This window comes from Triturus cristatus, chromosome 5_1, assembly GCF_964204655.1.
Source record: "Triturus cristatus chromosome 5_1, aTriCri1.1, whole genome shotgun sequence".
Lineage (NCBI taxonomy): Eukaryota > Metazoa > Chordata > Amphibia > Caudata > Salamandridae > Triturus > Triturus cristatus.
This window is the reverse complement of record NC_140587.1, coordinates 919,988,012-920,011,587: the sequence shown is the minus strand read 5'-3', so window position 1 is coordinate 920,011,587 and position 23,576 is coordinate 919,988,012. Positions and strand designations below refer to the sequence as shown.

The following is a 23,576-nucleotide window of genomic DNA, read 5'->3' as shown; positions in this document are numbered from 1 at the left end:
CAAGAAAGAGAAAAGAACAGCAACAACATCTATATTTGAAGAAAACTGGACCAAAAAAAATAGTTGAAGAACCTCATGTTGGAAAAAAGAAAAAGACTTCTGGTAAGCAGACTAAGGATTTATTTAAAAATATCTTCAAACAAAGAAAAAATGTTAAGAAAATATGCACTGCAAATAGTGTTTCAAGTACAAAACAACAGAGTCGACAGAAAATACGAAAAGCCAATGTTGAATCAGAAGTAAGAAAGAGTGACTTAACACGAAAAATAGATTTTAAAAACATTCGTAGAAAAATGTTTCAGAGAAGAGTGATGTTAAATTTGCTAAAGGATGTGAAAAAATATAAGAAGAAAAACAAATTTTATAAAAAAAAGAAATATATTGAAAAAATTGTTGCTAAGGCTTTGGAAATAAAACGACAACTATTCATTTTAATTTTGAACAGGATGTGTAGATTAGAAAAATTAGTAAAAGCAATGAAGTCACAAAGCAAAAGGAAAAGAGTAGTGAAAACAAATAACTTTTGTAAAGTGTTCTTAGGAGAATGGAAGCATAGTTCAAGTACTGAGCCATTTTTTAATGAAGAGAGTTATCTTCAAAGTAATAGTTTGTTGCATGCAGTTGACACCAATGGTCGAGCTTATGAAGTTAAAGATGGTTGTGTAATGGAAAAGGAGAAAATGGTTCCAAGAAATGAGGAAGAAGTGTTAGCTGATGAGGTTATGGGGAGACGTCCTAAAGCCCCAGTGTACACTTGGAATTGTAGAAGTATTTGCACTGTGCGACAGGAATCTATTGATGAATTACGTGACTTCCTAAGAGAATATAGTAAAGAGTGTTAAACAGAAGATTAAGGTGCTTCAAAGACTAGACCCATGCAGAGTGAGAGAGAATACTGGTTTGCAAGGACATTCTCTTGCTTGTCTATCTAGGAAAGTTTGCCAAAGTGTTTTTCACCATTTTAGGATGCTGGCTGTTCATCATACTGAAATGAGAAAGTTTGTTTGAACATTGTATTTTGCTAAAAGTCCAGCACTAAAGTTAAATGAGTTGAATAGTGCTCTGTATGTAGTACTCACTGTTAGTAAAAAATTTGAAGATGAAATGACAAAATTTGTTATCTCTAATGAAAGACCAAATATTACTTGTATTTGTTGCCGGAGAAGCCGTTATAAAATTCAAACAAGGAATGTTGGTCTGTATAAAAAAAGTGAAAATAAGATAATTATAAGTGGAAGGATTTTGCAACATATATATTTCTGGAAAATAGTTTTGATTTGGGTGAAGATCAGCGTATTTGTAAATACTGTTATAACAAGTTAGAAGAAAATAGAATGCCAGCCAGAGCTGTACATAATAATTTAGAATTGGTTGATATTCCTGCAGAACTTTCTGATTTAAATACGTATGAGTCTATACTCATTCAATGTGTCCATCCGTTTCAGACCATAGTGCGTATGGAGCCAAAAACAGGTAAATTACCTCCTTCGGATTTACAAAGAGGTTTAAAAGGAAGAGTTGTCTATTTGCCATTGGATTTGAAAAAAAATATGGAAACAATTGATGCAGATAGATTGGAAACTGAACCATTAGTTATTCTGGTTAATGGAGTACCAACAAAGAATAAGAAAATTTGGCAGGAGCTGGTAGATGTACGAAAAGTACAAAGAGCAAATTTATATTTGAAAATAAATAATAAATGGTATGAAACAATTTATATGGATGAAGATGAAGAAGTTTTACTAGCAGACTCAGGAATACCAGCTGGGCAAATTTGAAAAAGTGGATAAGTCAAAAGAAGAAGAAATTTATGAACATTTCAGCATACATCCTCTTCATTCTAAAGAAGTTATGGTAAACACTATTGATCTGTTTCAGATGAAAAAAGCACAAGGAAGTCCCGTGAGTGTATGGGAGGAGAGCTTGGAAGCTCGTTATTTTCCCCAGCTGTTTCCTACAGGAAAAGGTGGACGATATGATGAACGTCCAGTACAGATTCCTGCTTCTGAGTATCGGACTACAAGATTATATGCAGAAGATCCAAGATTTCGTCAAAGTATTCCATATTTGTTCCATCTTTTATTTGAAAGTGCCTTGTCTGCACTATCTTATGCAGTAAATCACATTTTAAAAACTGGAGTACATCTACATAATGTGTCTGCAAAGGATTTTATGAACAAAGTGCAACAGCGAGATGATCATTTGGAATCTCAATTGATAAATTTGATGGCTTGTCAGCGAGGAACTAATGAATATTGGTACCGACTCCATGGAGAATTGAAATGTATGTTACGGAATTTAGGAACTCCTACATGGTTCCTTACCCCAAGCTGTGCTGAGTACGCTTGGGATGATTTACTGGATTTTCTTCGAGAGGCAAATTCAAATATTGAAAACATCCAATACAAGACAGCAGGAGAATTGTGCTCATTGGATCCGGTTAATGTTTGCAGATATTTCAATCATAGATTTGAGGCTATGATGTCCATCTGCAATAAAACAAATCCACCTCTTGGAGAAGTTGTGGATTTCTTTTGGAGAAAAGAGTACCAAGCAAGAGGTGCTCTTCATATTCATATGCTGTTGTGGATCAAGGATGCCCCAAAATTTGGAACAGATTCTGATGATGCAGTTTTATCATTCCTTGAAGAATATGCAACATGTGCTATACCTAAAAGCACAGAAGAAAAAAACTTAAAAGAGCAAGTTTCCAAAGACATCGGTGTGGAAAATAGTCGACGAAAGTACAAGAGTAAAGATAAATTCTACACAAAATGTCGATTTGGATTTCCACGACCTGTTCTTTCAAAAGGAAGAGTAAACAGTTTTATGTCAGCTGTGCGACATACTATTACAAGAAAATCGCCTAAGAATACCTACAACCTAAGAAGAAAAGAAGAGTCAAAATATATAAATGACTACAACCCAGTCATTTTATCCATGTGGAATGCTAACATGGATATACAGTATGTAGCTGACAATTCTATTGCTGTTGCTCGATATGTCACATCTTACATCACTAAATCTGAGAAAACAGAATTGAAAGAAATGTGGGAAGAGATTTCTCACGAGAAGACGGTCACTAAAAAGCTATACAGTTTCAGTTTAAAGATGTTATCGCATCGAGAAATTGGATCCTACGAATGCTCAGATAGATTATCATCTGCAAGTCTGTACTACAAATCCAGAAGAATAATTTGGGTAAGTTTAGGCCTTGCAGGAATGAGAAATCGGGTACTGAAATCTGTTCGAGAAATTGAATATTTAGCAGAGAACGAACCTGAAAGTACAGACATTTTAAGAACAAACATGTTGGACACATATTACCCACAAAGAAGTCATCATCTTGAGAACATGTGTCCCTATGAAGTGCTGCAGAACTACATTTATAAACGGAATACCACAGAAGACATCAACAATGGAAAATATAAAGTCACTGGTGAGGAAGGATGTTTGGTAAAACAAACAAAAGGAAGTTTGATTAATCACCGGAAGCTGAGTTGTGACACTACTGACAAAAAGGAATTTTACTACTTGGCACTTTTACAGCTGTTTAAACCATGGCGTTCAGAGGACGAACTACTTGGAGATTTTCAGAGCTATGAAGATTCCTTTAATGCTTGCAAAGATAGCATAGAATGCAGTACTTTCTCAACTTATGTTCAAATGTTAAATGAAGAAATTGAACAAGAAGCAACAATTACAGCTGAAGTAGCTAGAGAAAGTTCAAGACAGTCAAAGTTCTGGGACGTTCAGTCAAGATCCTCTAGGACAGTGGTTCCCAAACTTTTTCCACCTGCGGCTCCCTTGACCTACTGGCCGTTGACCGCGGCTCCCCATTATGTTACTTTTTTGGGCGGCTGTGGGAATGTAAGCCCAGCCTCTGGAGTACTTCCATTTTATTCCCTGAAAATAATTGTCATGAAGCTGATGAAGGTATTATAATCATAGATGTAACAAAATAAAAGTATAACAGTTGTTTAATAAAAAAAAAACTTGATTTGGTTAAGTCAGAAAGAATACTCTCCAGCACTGTGGTTTGCATGTAGAATATATATTTTTTTTAATTGTTTTAAAAAATTTGGCACTAGCATTGGGTGCTCTCCTACAAATTATTTTAGTTGTTAAGGAGCCACTTTTAATATATAATGCTGCTCCACTAATCCTATTAGCCATTCGTCCACAATAGTAAAGTTTTGGTGTTCTACATATATTTATAATTTCTCTTGTATCACTTCTTGTGTTGACGTCAAGTATGGTAATTAGTTCTCACTTTCAATGTGTCTTACGATTTGAGAACTCTGCAACTGTTGATTTGGTATTGCAAAATGTGACAGACTGGATCTATAAACCTACCCAAGGGTTACATTAGACAGAGAGACAATGAGCGGTGGGTTTCTCTAGTGAAAGAACGAAGGCTACAGTTATGCAGTTTACATAAGCAGCAGCTCTTGAGATTGGGAATATACACAGGAAATGCACAAGACTGCTGTTAAAGTAAAACCTAAACTACAGACTTTAGAGGTTGGAAATACGATTGATTTCAACGTTTTTTGGAGAACAATCAAAAAGCATCCACTTTTACCAACTTCCAGGTTTCATGAATGGAGGTGTAGATTGCTGCAGAATGACAAGTGGAAGTACAGAGGCATCTGTACAATGCTTAAGTCCCATGGTAAAACAAATCCTACAAGCAACATTAATAAATATAATGAAGCAAGACAGCTATCCCAAAATGGCGCTATTAGCTACAGGTAGCTTTAGTAGTTTTAAACTCACCTGTGAGCCTGTGGTGGCTGCAAGCTTGAAGACAGTCTTTTCGACCAGGTCAGCAGCAGGTAGAGGCTGATCAGGAATTACATCCGAACCCAAGCAAGACAGCTTACAAGCTAAAACTAGAGACTTAACAGGGTCTGCACCCTGTTTAGCTTCACCTTAAGTACAGCTTGAGTGGCAGGTACCACTGCCACACCCTCCTTGAGTCTCCACTTGAGTGCCTTTTACCATGTCTATTTAATTTTATGTACGAGCCAGGTAGGTGGGAATTGTGTTACTTGGCAATCTTCATACAGAAGAAAAAGTGGGACTAGTAAGAAGACCCACTATATATGACCTGGGCTGCTCGTTGCAGGTCACACTTTCTTTAAAAAAAAGTTTGGGTTACTATATGAAGGAATAATTAGAAAATCGCGTGTCCTTAAAGTGCAGAAACGTCAGGAACTCTTGACAAATCAAAGGGTAAATATTTCTAGTTGCTGCAATTTTTGGAAGGTTTCCAGGAAGCACTTGGAGGCCAAGTTTCAACTGAACTGCTGCTGAGGATATTGTCACGCTTGAACCACTTTTAACCACAGACCAGGATGCAATCCAGCCTTGGAAATTAATTCTCAAATGCACACGTAGCTTTCTTTTAGCTAATGATCTCATGAGTCATTCGTGAAGAGGAGACGACTAAGAATAAGATACTTCCTCATCAATTTCATACGTTCCTAACTTCGATAAACTCACCCAATTGCTCAGTTACTTTTTATATGATTTAAACAGCCTTCCCTTGTGCAAGTGTTTATATTTCCTCATCGCTCATATTCTGTAAACTGCGTCAATATCAGACAAACGGTAGCAGTGAATGTGCTATTTTACATGTCACACTGCCATCTAGCGGTACAAGAGGGGGTTTCATCTACCTTTAACAAAACATATTTTAGACAGCGAGCTTACAAAATGCAAGTAATTCCACAAGCTGGGATATTGACGTATTGTGTCGCGGCGCCCCTGGCTATTTTTGGGGGCGCACCAGGGTGCAGCGGCGCACAGATTGGGAACCACAGCTCTAGGACAACCAATCGTAGAAAATGAGGCTGCAATAGCCATGACTGAAGTCGAAACAGCTATGAATCAAGCTCAGGAAGATTTAATAAACTTACAAAATATGGAACAACAACTGAATGATGAACAACAACAAATTTATGAGGAAGTCAGAAAAAAAATTGATCACAGATTACTACATGAAAATAAAGAGTGCTCATGCACATCGTTTCAACCAATCAGAATGTATGTGAGTGGACAAGCCGGAACTAGAAAAAGTTTCTTGATTAAAGTAATTAGAAGCTACCTACAGCAAAAAACAGATTCAACTTTGTCTTGTGTTACTGCTCCAACTGGGTTAGCAGCATATAACATAAAAGGAATTACCCTCCATCGTTTGCTAATGTTACCAGTAGAGCACGAGAACAAAATACAATACCACAAGCTAACAGGAGAAGCAGGTTTTGAAGTTGCAAGAGTATGGAAAAAAATGAAAGTTCTCATCATTGATGAGGTAAGCATGGTATCAAACTTAATGCTTGCCTTTGTGCATTTAAGAATGCAGGAAATTCTAAAGACAAACTATGACGTGCTATTTGGAGGAAAACAGGTTATAGTTTTTGGAGATCTTCTGCAGCTTACTCCAGTTTTAAGTGACAACCAGTATTTCAAACCCTTACACATGAAGACACGAAAAAGTCATTAGGAAGTATAGGTAATGTGAATATTTGGACATACTTTGAGTATAAAGAACTCATTACCAATATGCGGCAAGCCAATGATGAGGATTATGCAAGTAATCTCAAAGATATCAGAATTGGACTACTCACAGAACATGGCAGAAAAGCTTTACAGAGTCGATTGCTATGTAATGTGTTTCCAACAGAACAAATAGTTCCAGAGAAAATATACAAGAAAATTGCTGGAAAAAATACTGTAATCTGCTTAATGCCAACACTACATGAATGCTCTATATTCAATCAAGAACTTTTGAAATTGGAAAATGAAGAGATTGTCAAACTGGAAGCTGTGGATAAAATACAACATGAAGGAATAACTATTATATTGACAAACAAATTGACAAGTAAATTGGATTCTCTAGAGAAAAACATCTCGAAAACAACTGGTTTAGAAAAGAATCTTTATGTATGTATGAACTGTCGAGTAATTTTAAGACGTAATTTGGATGTAAAGAAAGGTTTAGTGAACGGAGCTATGGGTAAAGTTGTGGGTTTTGTGAATTACCAGAAAAAAGTTGGAATTTAATTTTTAAAAATAAAATTTGATCAGATTGAAGAGGTTAAAGACATTAGTCGTTGTTCAGTTCGTTTCTTGCTTGTGAAAGACTTATATGTACGTAGGTAGCAGTTTCCGTTTTCTCTAGCATATGCAGTAACTATTCACAAATCTCAAGGATTAACTGTAGATAGTGCATTTGTAAACATTGGATCTACTGTGTTTAAAGAAGGTATGGCATATGTTGCTTTGTCACGCGTGAAAAAAATATCTGGTTTATTCATGATAGACTTTGAGGACTCAAAAGTAAGTGCTAATTCAAACTCTGTAAAGGAGTATAATAGATTAAGAAGAAGCTATGCTCCTCATTTAGGTCAGTATCCTGTGTTTGAAAAACGTGTTTGTCGGAAAAGGAGATTTGAGAATATCTGTAATGAGGATGTACAGAAGAGAAAACAAAAAGAGTGATGTGACTGCAAGCAAAAAGAAAAAGGACAGTGTTGAAGAGGTTGTTGGTTGTCATTTTGAAAATAGCTCTGGTGTCAACTGCTACGCAAATGTAGTGCTCAATGTTGTATTTTATCTTCAAATTTTGCAAGAGCAGATAATAGTAAATCATGAAAATAGATTCTGTTCTCTGCGGAGTCTCCTTTATGAGAAGCTGAGTAATGATAAAACTAAAATAGAAAGTGCTTCTGATGTTAGAAATATTTTAGATGAATGTTCTGGATGTACACAGTTTACACAAGATGTCCAGCAAGATGCACAGGAATTCTTGATGTATATGCTTATGAAACTGGAAGATGAAGGGGTAGAAATAGAAAATATATTAGGTGTCTCATATAAATGGGAACATTGTTGTGAAAACTGTATGAACACATGCAGCAGTAATGTTGATTCTGAAAGGTTCATCTATTTAACGTTACCAGAGAGTAAAACGGTGACTTTTAGTAAATTAGTTAAAGATGCAAATCACAACATGGAATGCTCTCAATGTAAATCAGACATGTTATCAACGTTATTTTTACATAAATATGGACAGTATGTAATTTTAATGATGCAACGTTGTAGAGCAGATGGAACTAAAATGGAAACTTTACTAAAGAAGTTTGAAGGAAATCAATTATCAATATCAGGTAAAACTTTTGTTGCAGTTGCAATAATTTTTCATGATGGACCTTCTATAACTTCTGGTCATTACACAGTTTATCTTAAATGTGAAAAAGGATGGACACTGTGTAATGATTCTCAATTGATTTTCAAGCAACGTTTGCCTTATGATTTACCAAATTGTTACTTAATTTTTCTAAAATCAAAATTTTAGATACAAATTCCAGCATCTGAAGAAACCATTATTTCAATTATATAGGATTAACATTGGATATTTCACTTACAAAGGATTTTAAAATTACCATTTGGCCTCAAGGAAAGGTAAAGGTAACAATTGTGGACTTGTTTGACAGATATTTTGGTGTACATCATCATTTGAGATGTCATGAGTGATGTCATGAGTGATGTCACTGACCATGTCATGAGTGATGTAATATGTGACGTCATCAGCAGTGGATTGCGGGCGCGCGAGTTATAGTTAGCTGAACTAACTATAACGGGGGAATTTCATTGTTTTTTTACGAGTGAAATGTCCAGCCAACTATAACATGTGTGAAACCTATGGTTTTTTCAGTGAATTTGCAAGGTTTTTTAAATGCTAATTCCTAACTATAACGCGTGTGAAACCTATGGTCTTTTCAGTGAAATATATATATATATATATATATTTTTTTTTCCCCCCTCCACTAAATGATTTTACAAAAATTGCCCTACATTACTTCTGAAAATATCTTTTCTGCACCGGGACATTATTTTATTTTGTAAATAATATATTTGCACTTTTCTGACGATGCTTTATAACATTGCAAAAAAATAAATAAATAAAGATTACAAATGTACTTTACAGTTAACTACAAGTGAATACATGGGAAATTAAATGTTTTTATTCTATCCATAATTGATAGCATTGTTTTGCACTAGCACTTTATTTACAAATAGTTTACTTGAACGTTATGATCAAATTATGCTCCAAGTGTGTGTACAACATTCATTGAGGTACTTTACGTCTAATGAAAGGTGAAAATGGGGGAAAAATGAAGTCATTTAGTAAGAACAGTGGGTTAGCAGTCTAGAAACATGCACAAGGGTAGAAACAAACAAGGGATTGTAATGAGCACCTATCACTTTAAAATGGCGATCTAGACAGTCGGACTCTATGGTCCAGTTGAAGGCATAGCGCCGAAACGCGTAGTCCGTCCATATCTCTGCACAAATGGTGAATTTAAATATTACAAAAGAAAATTGCCCAGACCGGACTTTCTTCATGGTGTCGTGGTTGCCTGCTGTGTAAGGTGAAAGTGTTGGTGATTATGAAGAGAATATATATATATATATATATATATATATATATATATATATATATATATATATAGTCATGTGATCAAGTCCCCCGCAAGGGACGAAACGCGTCATGGCTGCTGCATCCATTTCGGAGTTTTAAATAAAGATTGCAGCTGACGAATTACGGCGGTCCGCGCTCTTTCTTTATGCCTGGGAGAACTGGCTAATTGAGAAGGAGTTTGCTTGGAGATATATATATATATATATATATATATATACCTAGAGAGAGAGAGAAAGAGAGAAAGATAGATAAGACACACATACACAAAAGCTGCCGCTCCTGTTGTGTGAACTTTTCAATAAACTGAGCGGTATTACAAGAGGATTCTGTGGTCCGTGCTCTTTGTTTCCAGCATCCAGAAGGAAGGAAATGTGGAAAAGGAGTTTTAAGGTGATATATATATATATACCTAGAGAGAGAGAAAGATAGATAGACACACATACACAAAAGCAATACACACAGGTCTGCAACTAATCTAAATGAAGATTCTGTAAAAAGGCTATTATGATAGGCATGATTAAAAATGGTGTGCTGGTGGGTGCAGGATGTGCAGGGAAGATTATCTTACATACTGAGACATCATACAGCTTTTTGGAGAGAGGTGTATGATGAACTGCCTGTGCTCTTGTGTGCGAGGAGGCCCCTTGCTCCACAATTGGCAAGTTTGGGTGGGGTTCAGGGCTGGCTCAAATTTCTAAATATCAGCAAAGGGTAGAATACAGGCATATACAACGTCCTACTTAAAATGTATTTATTGCTCACATTTCTAACAATCATCCATTCTAATTCTTAGCTGGTTTTCATTACTCCTGTCATTTTCTAGGCATCAACTTTTAAGAGCAATAAAAAATTCTTTGCGCAAACTTGTGGTACTTTATTACATCCAAAGTGGAGAGTCCAATGGATACAAATAAGCCAGAAAGAGCAGTATCAATTGTGACCTAGCAACGCAACTTCATCAGACTTCATATATTCAAAATGATGTAGCTAGGTACTAGTTTTGAATCTGGAAATAGGATTCTGTTTCAGAAAATGTTGAAGAACTTCATTGGCTACCTGGTCTGTTTTTTAAGACGGGATTAAAAGCCCTTGCCATATCTAGGACTCTAATCATAAACACAGAAAAGTACTGGGATGGATTTTCTTGCCATTGAACGTCCGAGCTACGCGCTTTTAGTTGGATGCAATATTATAAGTGGACCTTCCAGTTCTCCTCACTATCTTTTCGACAGAAGTCAGGGGATTAATTTTACAGTCGTTAAGTTGGGCATAACAGAAGCAAAGGCCTGGAAAAATACAGGATGCTGTGGTCTAACATGGGACAGCATCACACATTCTTGACCCCAGATAGAGCCATCATTTACAAGTCGCCCTGAACTTCGTAATCTCGATGGTAAATGAATGCAAACAGCCACCCTTTTTAGCAGAAGTCATTCAAGTTAAGTTTCTCAGGAGACTATTTCTAGGTGAGAAATAGTATAGAAGAGTTAATCCACACTACTGAAAAGCCTTACTCTTCAACCCACGTTCATCTATAGAAGAGAGATTGAGGAGCACCCATTAGGATGACATCATCTTCAGGGAATAAGACTATTTAAACTCCTTACTTCATACTATGGGCTGTAAATTTGATTTTACAAATATTTTTATCTTAGCCAGATAATCATTTGTTGCTATTAAATCTTTATCTACTAAACTGACCACTTTACAGTGTCTTATTTCATTCAAAACAAGTTTCAGATCGCATCCTGCCCCCTCCCGGCAGCACTACGGAGAACAGAACATAAGCGAGGCCCGCTACAGACTAGCTGTTTGATTCTTCCTACGTAAGTTGCATGTAGTGGGCGATCGTAGGGAGATGGCTTTCTCATCTTTAGGGGGCGCGACAGACCTCTCTGTCCTTTCCAACACAAAGTTGTTGTATGATCATGGGTTTAAGTGTAGAGAAAATGGTTAGGGGGTGGGTTGGGGGGGGGAAGGGAGGAGGGATGGGACTGTTATTACACAAGTTCATTTTGACTGCACTTGGCCAGCAGATACTACATTTACACCCTGGGGGTCCTGAATATAGAATGGGGCACACATAGGTAAGATTGTCCCTCAGTCACCACGGTATCAATGTCTTCCCATATAGAAGACTGGACCCTTCGGTCCTAACATGGAATGTAATTGGCCTAAGGGACAGAATTAAATGGGGATTGATTGCACAATACATAAAACGCCAGCGCCCAGATGTGGTTCTTCTTCAGAACACACAGTGCAACTTCCTTGAGAAGGAAATGTACACAGTTCTGGCACACCCCAGCTTCACATCCGGCTCAAAAGGTGTTGCTATCCTGATCAAGAAATCACCTCCTTTATTCCGGATGGTAGGTTTGTGGGTGTAACGGGTTCATGGGGCAGACGTAGCACCACCATTATCTAAGCACTGGCACCCCCTCGACTGCAATACTCCATGCTCCTCAAGGTAGCAGATATTCTACTAAAGACCCCCCCCCCCCCCCCCCCCCAATGTCCTTCCACATAATAGGGGGGACACTTCAACGATGTCATGTGCACTGAGACCAGTCAGGTAGGTTAGACAGAAACATCGACACCACACCTCTGGCCCGCTTTAAAGACACTCTTCGGCTCACCGACATATGGAGGTCTCCGCATCCAAACACCAGACAATGCTCCTACCTCTCTGGGGCCCATGGTATGTACTCCAGGTTGGACTATGTTTTTGTCCCCTTGGGCGATTTGGAGGCGATTTGCCGGACGGACTACCTCGCTAGGGGCCTGTCAGACCACTCACCACTACTGGTCCTACTGGGGCCCAATACTCCCGTCCCACGTGGAAACAACACATGGGACCTAAACAACCATTTTATTATAAAGTGTCTTCGGACGGACACTGAAATCTTATTCGAGGAAGATCTGGGCACTGTAGAATCTGGGGCTACCCTTTGGGAGGCATATAAAACTGTGCTGCGAGACAGGGCACAGAACCGGATATCATGGGAAAAGAAGAAAGAGGGAAGAAATAGATCAGATGGAATGCCAGCTACTTACTCTAGAGAGGAACGTTCTAGATAGGCCAGACTCATTGACCTCCCGGCAATTATAAGCCCCAAGGACAGAATACCATGAGCTGGCTCAGGAAGAGGCAAAAAAACAGAGATTAGTAACACTGCATGGCTTATACGAGGTGGGGGACAAGGCCGGCAAGTTACTGGCCTGCCTCAGCAAAATGGAAGCCAACGCCAGATGGATTGGTTCCATTGTGGATGGCAGGGGAGGGGGGGGGGGGGGTATGGGACACCTCACACCACGGACACACAAATGGTGTTAGCATTTGGCAAACATTATGCAGACTTCTATGTCAGGAAAACGTTTAGCACCACTGACGCTATTAACGAATACCTTACATGTATCTCTACCCCTAGAATAGAAGAGGGCGACTTGAAGACACTAGAGGAGGATTTAACTTTGGCAGAGGCGGGGGGAGGCCGTGACTCGGTTGAGACCTGGTAGAACTCCGGGCTCAAACTGACTACCCGCCGAAATCTTAAAAAATGCAACGATCTGCTGGGCCCTCACCTCCTGGGTCTCTACAGAGACGCCTATAAAGAAGGAACACTCCCAGTAGATCTCCGAACTGCTACAATAGTGGTCATTCACAAGAAGGGCAATCCTAGAGACAGGTGCGACTCATACCACTCAATCTCCCTGTTGAACACGGAAGTCAAAATTTTCCCGACCATCTTGGCCACACAACACCTGAAAGACGCAACGACTCTTATCCACTGTGATCAATCTGGTTTTATACCCAACCGGGCTACTAGATGGAACCTCCGAAAAGCACACTACTGGGTGGTGGCTGTTAGGAACCGCATCACCGCGCAAGCCTATCTGGCATTAGATGCAGAGAAGACCTTTGACAGGGTACACTGGCCCTTCAGTCCTAGTTAAATGTGGTTTTGGCTGGAAATTAAGGAAATGGGTATCCCTCTCATACACTGAACCGTGAGCAGCAGTACGATTCAAATGCAGGCTCTCCATCACATTTCCGATCTCCCGTGGGACTAGGCAGGGATACCCCCTGTCTCCACTGCTGTTCGCATTGGTGACTGAACCCCTGGCATGCGTAATCGAACAACAACCAGGGGTGGGGGGCTTTAAGACTACACCAGATGATCAAGGGGATGAAAAAATCTCACTATATGCAGATGATATCCTCCTATTTACCACAATCATAGATACGATCCCCACAGTGTTCCACATCCTGGAGGAATAAGGCCAATTTTATGAGAATACGATCAACTACCATTAATCTATACTATACAACCCAAATCAAGTCATGGACTGGCCGCCGCTACCTGAAGACCTACATATTGCCACAGAGGGATTCCAATACCTTGGGATTTTCCTTACCCCTAATCCAACGATCTGTCTCACACACATAATATACGAGTACTATCAAACTTAAAACAGGATGCAGACAGGTGGAGAGACTGCTTACCATAATGGGGAGGGCAGCTATGTTTAAAATGATCTCTCTGACCCAATTCCTCTACGTACTACAAAACACATATAATCCCCTCCCTATAACGATATTCAGGGAAATTGACTCTGAGCTCTGCACGCTACTCTGGCTGGAAGGACACACAAGAATTGCCCTAAAGTCACTAGAACATAATCCATACAATGGGGGACTTGCACTTCCAGACATGGAGGCATACTATTGGGCAGCCCACCTCACACCCATAAATGACTGGATACATGCACTAGGGGACCATCCCAGCTGCAGACTTGAAAGGGAGACATTAACACCACAAACGTTTACGCATTACCAATATAGAGGGAAGGGGACCAACAGGCTGCTTCCCGCAACAAAAGTCACCATAGAGGTATGGGATAGAAGTACTAGGGTGTTGGGCTGGGCCCACAAGATAACTAGGTCCACTCCTCTGAGGAAGGGAACCTGGTTCAAAGAAATGAACAAGCTACAGGGACTTGAAAGGTGGGACCTGCTCTGGAATTTCACGATGGGAGACATCACAGTCAGGGGTAAACTCAAAACTTTTTCCACCCTCCAAGCTGAATTTCAACTCCACAATTCCCAATTTCTCAAATACGCCCAATTTTGACATGCGTTGGCAGCAGAGGGTAAAGGAGATATTGAATTGCCAGAATATGCACCAATTGGGGGACAATACTGCAGGAAGAGCTAACAACTGAGGCAGTCTCCGCCACCTATAAAACAAATAACATGCCTGATACTCTGGGCAAATTGAGGGAGACGTGGGAGGGGGGACCTGGGGAAAATGGAAGACCGACTGGGAGGCGGCCTTGATGCACCCTAGAGAAGTCGCAATCAAGGCCAGACTCCATCTCATCTAATTCAAAATCCTCCACCGGGCCTACTATGATAGAGAAAAATACATAAAATGGGACACGCTGAGTCTGCCCAGTGTCTGCGCTGTCGGGCCGCTTTGAGTAATTTCCACCACACTGTTTGGGTTTGTCCACATATAGGGGCATAGTGGCAGGCAATGACCAAACAAATGAATGCAATCCTGGGAATCTCCCTTCCATTAGACCCTAAATTCATCCTTTTGGGACTCCAATGAGACATTGATGTCCCTTGACCCAAGCTACTCTTTAATTCACTGGGCCTAGTTGTGGCCAAGCAGGACATTGAACGCCACTGGGGCGCGCAAGAAACTCCCACACTACAAGAATGGAAACAGGGCATGGATCTTTATATGGCAGCGGAAAGGGTGACATAAAAGTAGAGGGTGCCCCAAAAAATTTGCAGGCATCTGGATGAGATATTATGGCCTTACCCGTGGCGCTGTGGGGGGGGACAAACCGCTACACTAGGGACACTGGATTAAAAGAAACTTGCTGAAACCAGGATGTATGAGTGAGTTGGGCGGTACAGTGTAGTTTCAAACATACACAGGGGTTGTGGGGGTAATCCTGTACCTGTTTTGTACTACGATGGTCAGACGGTCACCGGAGATGAGAAAACCAAGCAAACTTGTATGGTCTAAGTGCAACTTGTTGTTACAGTTATGTAATTTTTCATGTTTTTCAAAATTATTGGAAAATTAAACTATATTTCAAAAAAAGTTTCAGATATGAGAGCACTGGATATATATTGAAGGCTGCTTTTCAAAATTTGTAGAAAAACAAAATGCTGTTCTTCTGGTGCTCAACATTCATCTTTCCCTGAATATCAAAACTATTTGTAGTTTGCTGTTTAAAAGAATACTATTTTATAACGTTTTCTGAGAACGTTGCATCAATTATTTTTATTTCTTACAGGTTGCATCACAGTGCTTCATACTAGACAGGGTCACAATTTTAGTACTTTTTCCCCATGGTTTCTTCTACACTGATACCTCCATCATTGTGATGATTTACAGCACAGCTGTTATTGGAGTTTGACTTTGTTTCTGCTATCTAAAGAGCATAATACTCTCCCCTGTCTTTAATAAAATCAGGATTTTCCCGCATTTAGATTAGGAAAGGCCACATTTACAAGGATACAACATTGTCCTGAGTAACGTGCTATAATCAAGACCACTGTTAATACGCACCTCTGTAGCTGCTGCGTTTTCCACATAGTTTTGGATTTACTGCACTTGCATAATGTAAAATCTTGTGCATAATTTACAGATTTTCTTTCTAGCTTAAATCGATCAAACGTAAATCTCAAAAGTGCCACGCTCCTCCACGCAGCACAGTGGCAGATACTTTGCAATGGTTAAACAATTTGGTGCTGATTTCTGTATTCAATTTGTCAATGAAGTAAAACATCTGCACAGATTATAGTGTATTTCACATTTCCAAATAGCTAAATTACACTGTCAAACAATGTGCTGAATTAAACTTGCCTTTACTTGCCACATAATTTAGTTAACCCACCCCATAATACAATTCTCAGATGTTGAAAAATTCCATTAGCCCCAACTCTATACAGCCTAAAATACATTTTCCAATGGCCCAGCTTCGCTCCGGTCATAGTACAAATATCAAACTGAAAAATGTAACCAGTTTGAAACAAAATATTGGAAAGTATTGCAATTTCAAATGTATTTCACATTTCACTCTTCTTTTACTAACTATATATCACACCCCTGTACAAAGAAATAAAGAAACATACCGATCAGGGGCTCTCTGGTGGGGCTTAAAATATAGTATTTCAAGGCTCTTTCAGAAAATGTTTCCTTCGGCTCTGTAAAAGAACATTCACAATATTGCACTTTATAAAACAGGTTGTCAAGACAAGACACGTTTTCAAACAGGCCTACAAAATACTGCAGCATGGCACTATTTGCATATGGGCATAGCTTGTGCTATAGTCCAGGTACAGTGGCAAAGAGGTCATCAGGAGACGCATCTTGACTCTGCACCAAGTAAGAACCCCATGGAAGAGAGGAAAGGTTGGAATCCCATGACCAACCAACCAACCAACCTCCCCCCCCCCCCCCCCCCCCCAAGTCAGTTCTTTGCAGACAATTGGAATTAATTCACTGGACCCTCCTGCAGGGGGAGACATATGCCCCCCAATTAAAGTTAGGCCGCTTGCCCTCTCTCTGCACAGTGAAAGGTGGAGCAATGGCTTCAAACAACCTGTACGACTAACTAATGCGCTGCCACAAGGGCATGTACCAGCTTACAGGTATGCTGGGGCCAGAGCATTTACTGTATTAACGTGTATTGTCCAAGTCTACAAAAAGCATACCCAGTTAAAGGTGTGCCACAGCGGGACAAGGACAAAGTGCCCTACAGGAAATACAGGCTTAGGAGTGTTACTTGGGGTCATTTGCAACAAATGGTCAATTTAATTGCTCTCATAAAAGTTGTTTGTTTAGTTCTAGCAAGCTTTTCTTTCAATGCAAAAGGCATTGGTTTAACGTTAAGAGAGCTTATGTAGTGCCCTATGCATCAGAAAGCCCCAATGGCTTCAGCTGAAAACAACATTTTACAGTGCTCTGGGAGAAACAAAACTATCACTGGTTTGGCTACAAAAACACATCCTATGAATGGCAGGTGATGGAAGAAATATAAGCTTTATAGAAATGTTCTTTGCACAACTTAATGCCATGCAGTATCCAACAGCTAGCTGGTTCATTAGGCATATTCTTCCCACCCTACTAGGCATCCAGTGTATGAAAATCCTCCTTTGAGTAGTAGGATTCTGCAGCTCAGTGAACTAGGATATTTAAACATTCACTTCACTATCTTTTTTCCTCAATATGATACTGCTGTGATGATTTACTTTTATGCTATATTGCTGAAACGAAAAGGTGAAAATTCAAACAGCAGGCAAATATATTTTCTGGGCCATAGTTAACAGTGCGACACATTCAAAACAGAATAAAAAAAAAAAAGGGATCAAATATAAAAATCCATCACAAGTGATTTACCTGGAGATTTTGCCATTTCCTGGGTCGCTTTAACATCTTCACCTGCCAGACAAAATAGCTGTAAGTGCTTGCAGCAGAATACATACATGTACATATATTTTTTGACTTTCAATGCACTAAAACAATCTAACTCCTTCAAAACTTTATATGCATTAAATAAGAGTAAAACACTCATGTGACTGGTTTGAAGTGATTCTCCACCATGCTATGCAACTAACATCTGACAAATGAGAACATCTACACAGAAAATAGAATTCACAGCGCTTATTACACACCATACCCTAAAAAAATAAAATAGTAACTAGGGCTTAAACCACTCTTCTAACCAGATTAGATGACATTTTGTAATATGCACATAAGGAGACCCCCCGCCCCAATTTGGGCTTCAGGTGGCAATGCAGCAAGGAGTTTACAGACATAATCGATCACTGAGTTGAATCACAAATGTTTAGTAACCAACAGCAAAAGGTGTAAGTAGTTACTTAACAGAGGTTAATAACTAGTAATCGATTACATACAAATGGAGGGCAAAAACAATCCACAAAACTGTGCTGCTGAATTTAACGTCTGTTTGAAAAAGGTAGATTTCCAAAGAAATACTAAAGTCTTACTTGCTGCATTTGAAGACAAACCTGGGGATAAAAAGCAATTCTTCAAAAGGAAAAAGAAAAATCCATCAAAAGGATGGATCAGCATCAATAAAATGACAATGAAGAAAAAGCTTGTAAAAAAGGAGATGTGAAATGATGTATTGAAAAGAAGTTTGTTCGCCCCCCCAAAAAAAACTACCCGAAGTAGAAAAAACAATGAGAGTAAAATAGTTTCCGAAGGGAGGGGAAAAAAAAAAAATCACTTACCACTCAACATCGCTTTCATCTTAATACGACGAGATGAGTTGATCCCAAAATAAAAAAAAAATAAGAAAAGTTCCTGTTAATGCATGTATATCTTTCAAACATGTTACTCAATTCCGTAACAGTATTTGCAGACGTTACTCATTGAAGGCTAACTTTCTTTTGAAGTCCAGCCTTTTATGGCATTCTGCAAATAGCTGTTAATGTGGGTATCACGGAGGCAAGATTTCCAACGATATTAAGGTTAACACAGAGCAACTATGCTAAGCGATTAAGAAATGGCGCAATCACAAGGGTGTAGCACTAGAGAATAGAAAGTGCACTTATTGCTATAGCAAAAAAAGGTAAGTTAAGATTGCCAACACTGACCAAATCTATTGTAACATTCTGTAGCCACCATTAAAGTGAGGGGGAAAAAAAAGAGGATTTTATTTTTGGCAAAAACGGGTTTTCCCCCAATGATAAGAAGTAGACATTGTTGAAATGTCATTTAGATGTCATTATTACAATGCCTGGGGTCTCATGAGCTCACTTTGAACACACTAGAGATGAGTTTTGTAACCACTCACTGTCTCACGAATAGGAGGCTACCTTTGCACCCTGCCAAACTATGCTGATGTCAACTACTCGACTTCACTAGTCGAAAGATGGTAGAGAAGTGCAAAAGGTGATCTGAGAAACAGTTTAACTATAAACTCCAACCAAGAAAGCACAGATATGTGAGGTGATACAGGCGACAGACTGGATACAACAAATTCTGAGGGCACCAACAACAAATCAAAATGTTTAGTACTTGGAATTTATCAAATACTTACCCATCACGAGAAACACGAACATTTGAAATTAAAGTATTGAGATAATCGGAACCACACCACAAACAGAAAACAGTGCAGACAAACTTAAACTATTACCATAATTTTGTCTAATCAGCCAAGCTCTGAGATGCTCTGAAAAAGAGCCTATCCAAAGACGGTCACTGGGGGTAGTTCAAAAGAACAAAGGGAATTTTCAAAATACAATGCCATTAACTAGCCTGCGTAAAAACAGGTTCAGCCCTATTTAAAGTTACAGCGGGAAAAAGCCGGTGGGGCTTCTACAACTTCTAAGCTTTAAGGCACACCCTGAGATAACACTGCAGTTTAAGCCTGCACGGATATCAGCAAATACATCATTGTTATCAAACAAATATTCAACTAAATTTAGTTGTTTTGGAGTGCAACAATAGGACGCCAGCTAACGTGTCACAACAAAACATACAAAGCACCCAGGAAATGAGACACCACTGCTCTAAACAATCCCTAAACATACGCAGTTGCAACAATATAACAGGTTAAGCGAACCCATTAAAAGTTCAAATCACATACCAAAAATACAAACCATATAGCAATTTCATATACACAACAAAATAACTATAGGGAATTACTTTGACTGATTCACCTTCTCTGCTATGCGTTTTGTAAGAAAAATGACAAAGTGAGCTACTTAATATTGTAAAATAAAGTCAGACCTTTAAGAAGGCAGAATAAACTGTGGATTGTAAAGCGGTTAGTAAAATGGACACACAAAAGACAAAAACACAACACATATTAAACTGCCACATATTTATGATAATGCAGCGCCTGCTGGTTAAAATAAATAAATAAAAAGAAACCGTGACGCATAACTTGCTTAACATTACTAGAGAAATGTAATTGCCAGCTTCGTAATTACAAGTGCCCATCAAGCCTCAAGCTAGTCAATGGGGCAAACGCTTGGTGACTGACAACTACCCCAAATAATCTAAACCACCACCACTGAAATTATTTCAGGATTGGTTAATTCACAAGCTAAAACACAGCAGAGGCCCACCTCAAATGCCAACAAAAGAGAAAATACCAACAATAATTGGCAAACATCCACAATAAAGCAGGAAGCCAGCATGTAAACATATTACATGAGCATAATAGCTAAGATTAAGATGGAACTACTCACAATATGCAAAGAGTTCAGAAAAACAGCTGATGCTACTGTTAACCAAGTGTGACTCAGATTTCTCCAAGCACCCAGAGTTATAGAGTGGATTTGCACAGCTTTATGTACATATGAAGCCTCTGCAGATTAGCTTGTGAAGCGCCTCATTTAAATGAGTAGTCTGTCTCCGGAACCAAATGCACTGCCATTTACCATACGTGCACAGTTAAAATTAAATATTGTTTTGAAACACTTACAGTACAGCCGATAATGTACTATGCACTTCGATGTACCTAGGTGTGCTCACCGAAAACGACTGACAGGAGGTTCTGGCTGGGTTCCAGAGAGGATGACATAGCCTTTCGGTTTCATAGTATCCAACTGAATTGTCTACATCGAGTACATCTCACAAGGGTGAAGCTGTGGAAAATGGAGGCTATTGAAATCACAGCTATGCTTGCTGTGCACTGCCATGTGGGGATTTTTTTAACATACATACAGCCTGGAGCTGCACTGTGCTTCGGTCCTTTTGGGAAGAAGTAGATGCATGCCTGGAATATACCCAGAAATCCCAGGATTGTCCTACTATACATTACATATGATATAGATGGTAACACGTGCAAAAGAGTACTCTTGGGGCTGGGGTTGGATATGGTCAAATGTGATATTCTTAAAGCCTGGATAGATACACAGCTTTGACAAACAAGGGGGCCCAATTACTATTGGTCAGGGACCTTGGGTAGTTTACTAGTTTCAAACACAATGGTCCCTAAACAGAAGATTATACAAACAATGAATATAGACTCAATCAGTACTATATTTGAAGCTGTCCAGCCGGACAGATACTTTAATATTCAATTTGTTTCCAAAAAATGAACAAAAGACAATTGAAGTAGGACACAAGCCTGCATCCAACTCAGCAAAATAGGACGAACAAGGTGCAACAGAAAAGGCGCAGGCAGAGTAAGTTGTTTGTACGTAGCACATACTGATGTTACAAACAAAATTAGTGATATTTAGTTGAGAAGTGTATATGGTGTGCATTAAGTCGACGGCATTTCGATCCTTACAAAACATATTAGGATCATCACCAGGACATTTACATTAGCATGCCTGGGAACATTTGCCTAATGTCCAGAAGTGAGCAGCATGGATATGCCACGGGGGCGGGAGCGGCCCGGGTTGGGGCAGAGTAAGCGTCCGGACCTGGTGCAGTCAAATCTGCATGAGATTGATGGAGATGGCACCTCGTACGCGGTCAATATATCAATTAGAAGCATTAGGTCTGAATCGGCCTAGTAGTGAGGACACTGCTGCATGGGCGTGCTTCCTGCCGGCATCAATTGCGGGGATTCTTCAAATATCTTTTGTTCATTTTTTGGAAACTAATTGAATATTAAGGTATCTGTCCGGCTGGACAGCTTCAAATATAGTACTGATTGAGTCTATAGTCATTGTTTGTTTAATCTTCTGTTTAGGGACCATTGTGTTTGAAACTGGATAGATACAAAGGCACCTTCATTAGAGGGATGGAAGAGAGGGTTGGACCATTGCCTTAGGTTAGAGTAACCCATGTAAATTGCTGGATTGTGGTTTATGTTTAATAAGCTGTTTCACCAACTGAAGAATACAATCCTAACTGGTAAAAAGAGCAGCACACGATTTTGTAAATCTGCTGTCTCTACTACAATTTGATATGCCATCAGTGAATGCGTTAAAGGAGGATTGCTGCGCTAAGGAGGAACAGCTTTGTGCAAAATGATTAAGTGGATATTATAAAAGAAGTTGCAGGAAAGCCGACATCGGCACTTATTAAAGCATTCGTGTGGCAGAATCCTAAAGTGAAATGAAGAGCTGCTCATCCAACACTAGATGCATGTGGGATGCTTCAACCAGATTTCATCATGAATGGACACTGAAGAAAATGTTTGGATTTCTGTGTCATGCCTTCCGAGACAGCGGTGAGACAAAAAAGCTCATTACAAGACATGGATACAGCTTCAATGTAGTCCGTGGGCAAGTTAATGTAAAATGTTGGCGCCAGTCCAACAATAGGCTTTTTAGACCTGGTCAGCTTGAGAGGTCAGATATGAGTTATTCAAGGGGCAGTCTCCTTGAACAGGAGGACCAGTAAAGAAGTGCCACAATGCTTAACATGTTAACCAATTTTACGACTGTTCCCCGAGAAGCAGAGGTTCTCTTTTTTTAGGATTAGGTTTTACATGACCTGCAAGATGCACCAAAGAACAGTGCAGCGAGACAGTCTAATGCATCCTCCCAGTGTCTTCTGGCCAACAGGGTGAGTGTTATGGCAACACGGTAAATCAGTACAGCCTAAACCACAGTCCAGTGGTCTGATCGTCAACATACAGAACTCCACCTGTTACTAGCCTTTACAAATTTCAACTTCACTTTAAGTTGTCAAGAACAAGCACCTCCACAGTACGTTAGCAAGATTACATACTTTATTGACTGCCTTTTGCTAAGGCAGCAAAACAAGCTAATTGAGCCTGCTGTGATTCACACAACAATGGTTTAGTGGGCTCAAATAGGAGATCAGCATTAACCTTACTTGTTTGACATCCTCATCTTCCATTGGCAACGAAGAATATGAAACTGAAATTCGTAAAAAGACTACGTGCTCAGTGGTGAGGACAAATTTAGTAAAGACATCGCAGCGCTCCAGCTACTGCCTGCATTACAATTTAGCAGAGAGAACAGACCAAAGCATTCAGCAAAAGGCGGCTGCAGTCTGGAAAAAATGCCCCTTTGCAAAATTCTTTCGATAGCTGCAGAGCAAGGCAAGCTTTCAGCCCTTCATTTTGCACCCTGTAGCAAAGCCACATAATTAGGTGA

At 39.4% G+C, this 23,576-nt stretch overlaps 1 protein-coding gene across 4 annotated transcripts in view; it reads right to left on the bottom strand.

The window, feature by feature from the left end:
- LOC146831607 (uncharacterized) overlaps positions 1-23,576 on the bottom strand; it is a 331,737-nt gene that overhangs the window by 267,863 nt on the left and 40,298 nt on the right. For 2 of the 4 annotated variants that reach the window (XM_085605955.1, XM_085605956.1), the window contains exons 4-6: positions 18,774-18,792; positions 17,917-17,958; positions 16,650-16,721 (exon numbers count right to left, since the gene is read on the bottom strand). In XM_085605955.1, coding sequence (XP_085462081.1) covers positions 16,650-16,721; positions 17,917-17,958; positions 18,774-18,792 — 133 coding nt within the window. The remainder of the gene's footprint in view (positions 1-16,649; positions 16,722-17,916; positions 17,959-18,773; positions 18,793-23,576) is intronic. The other 2 variants (XM_085605957.1, XM_085605958.1) reach the window with 1 other exon arrangement.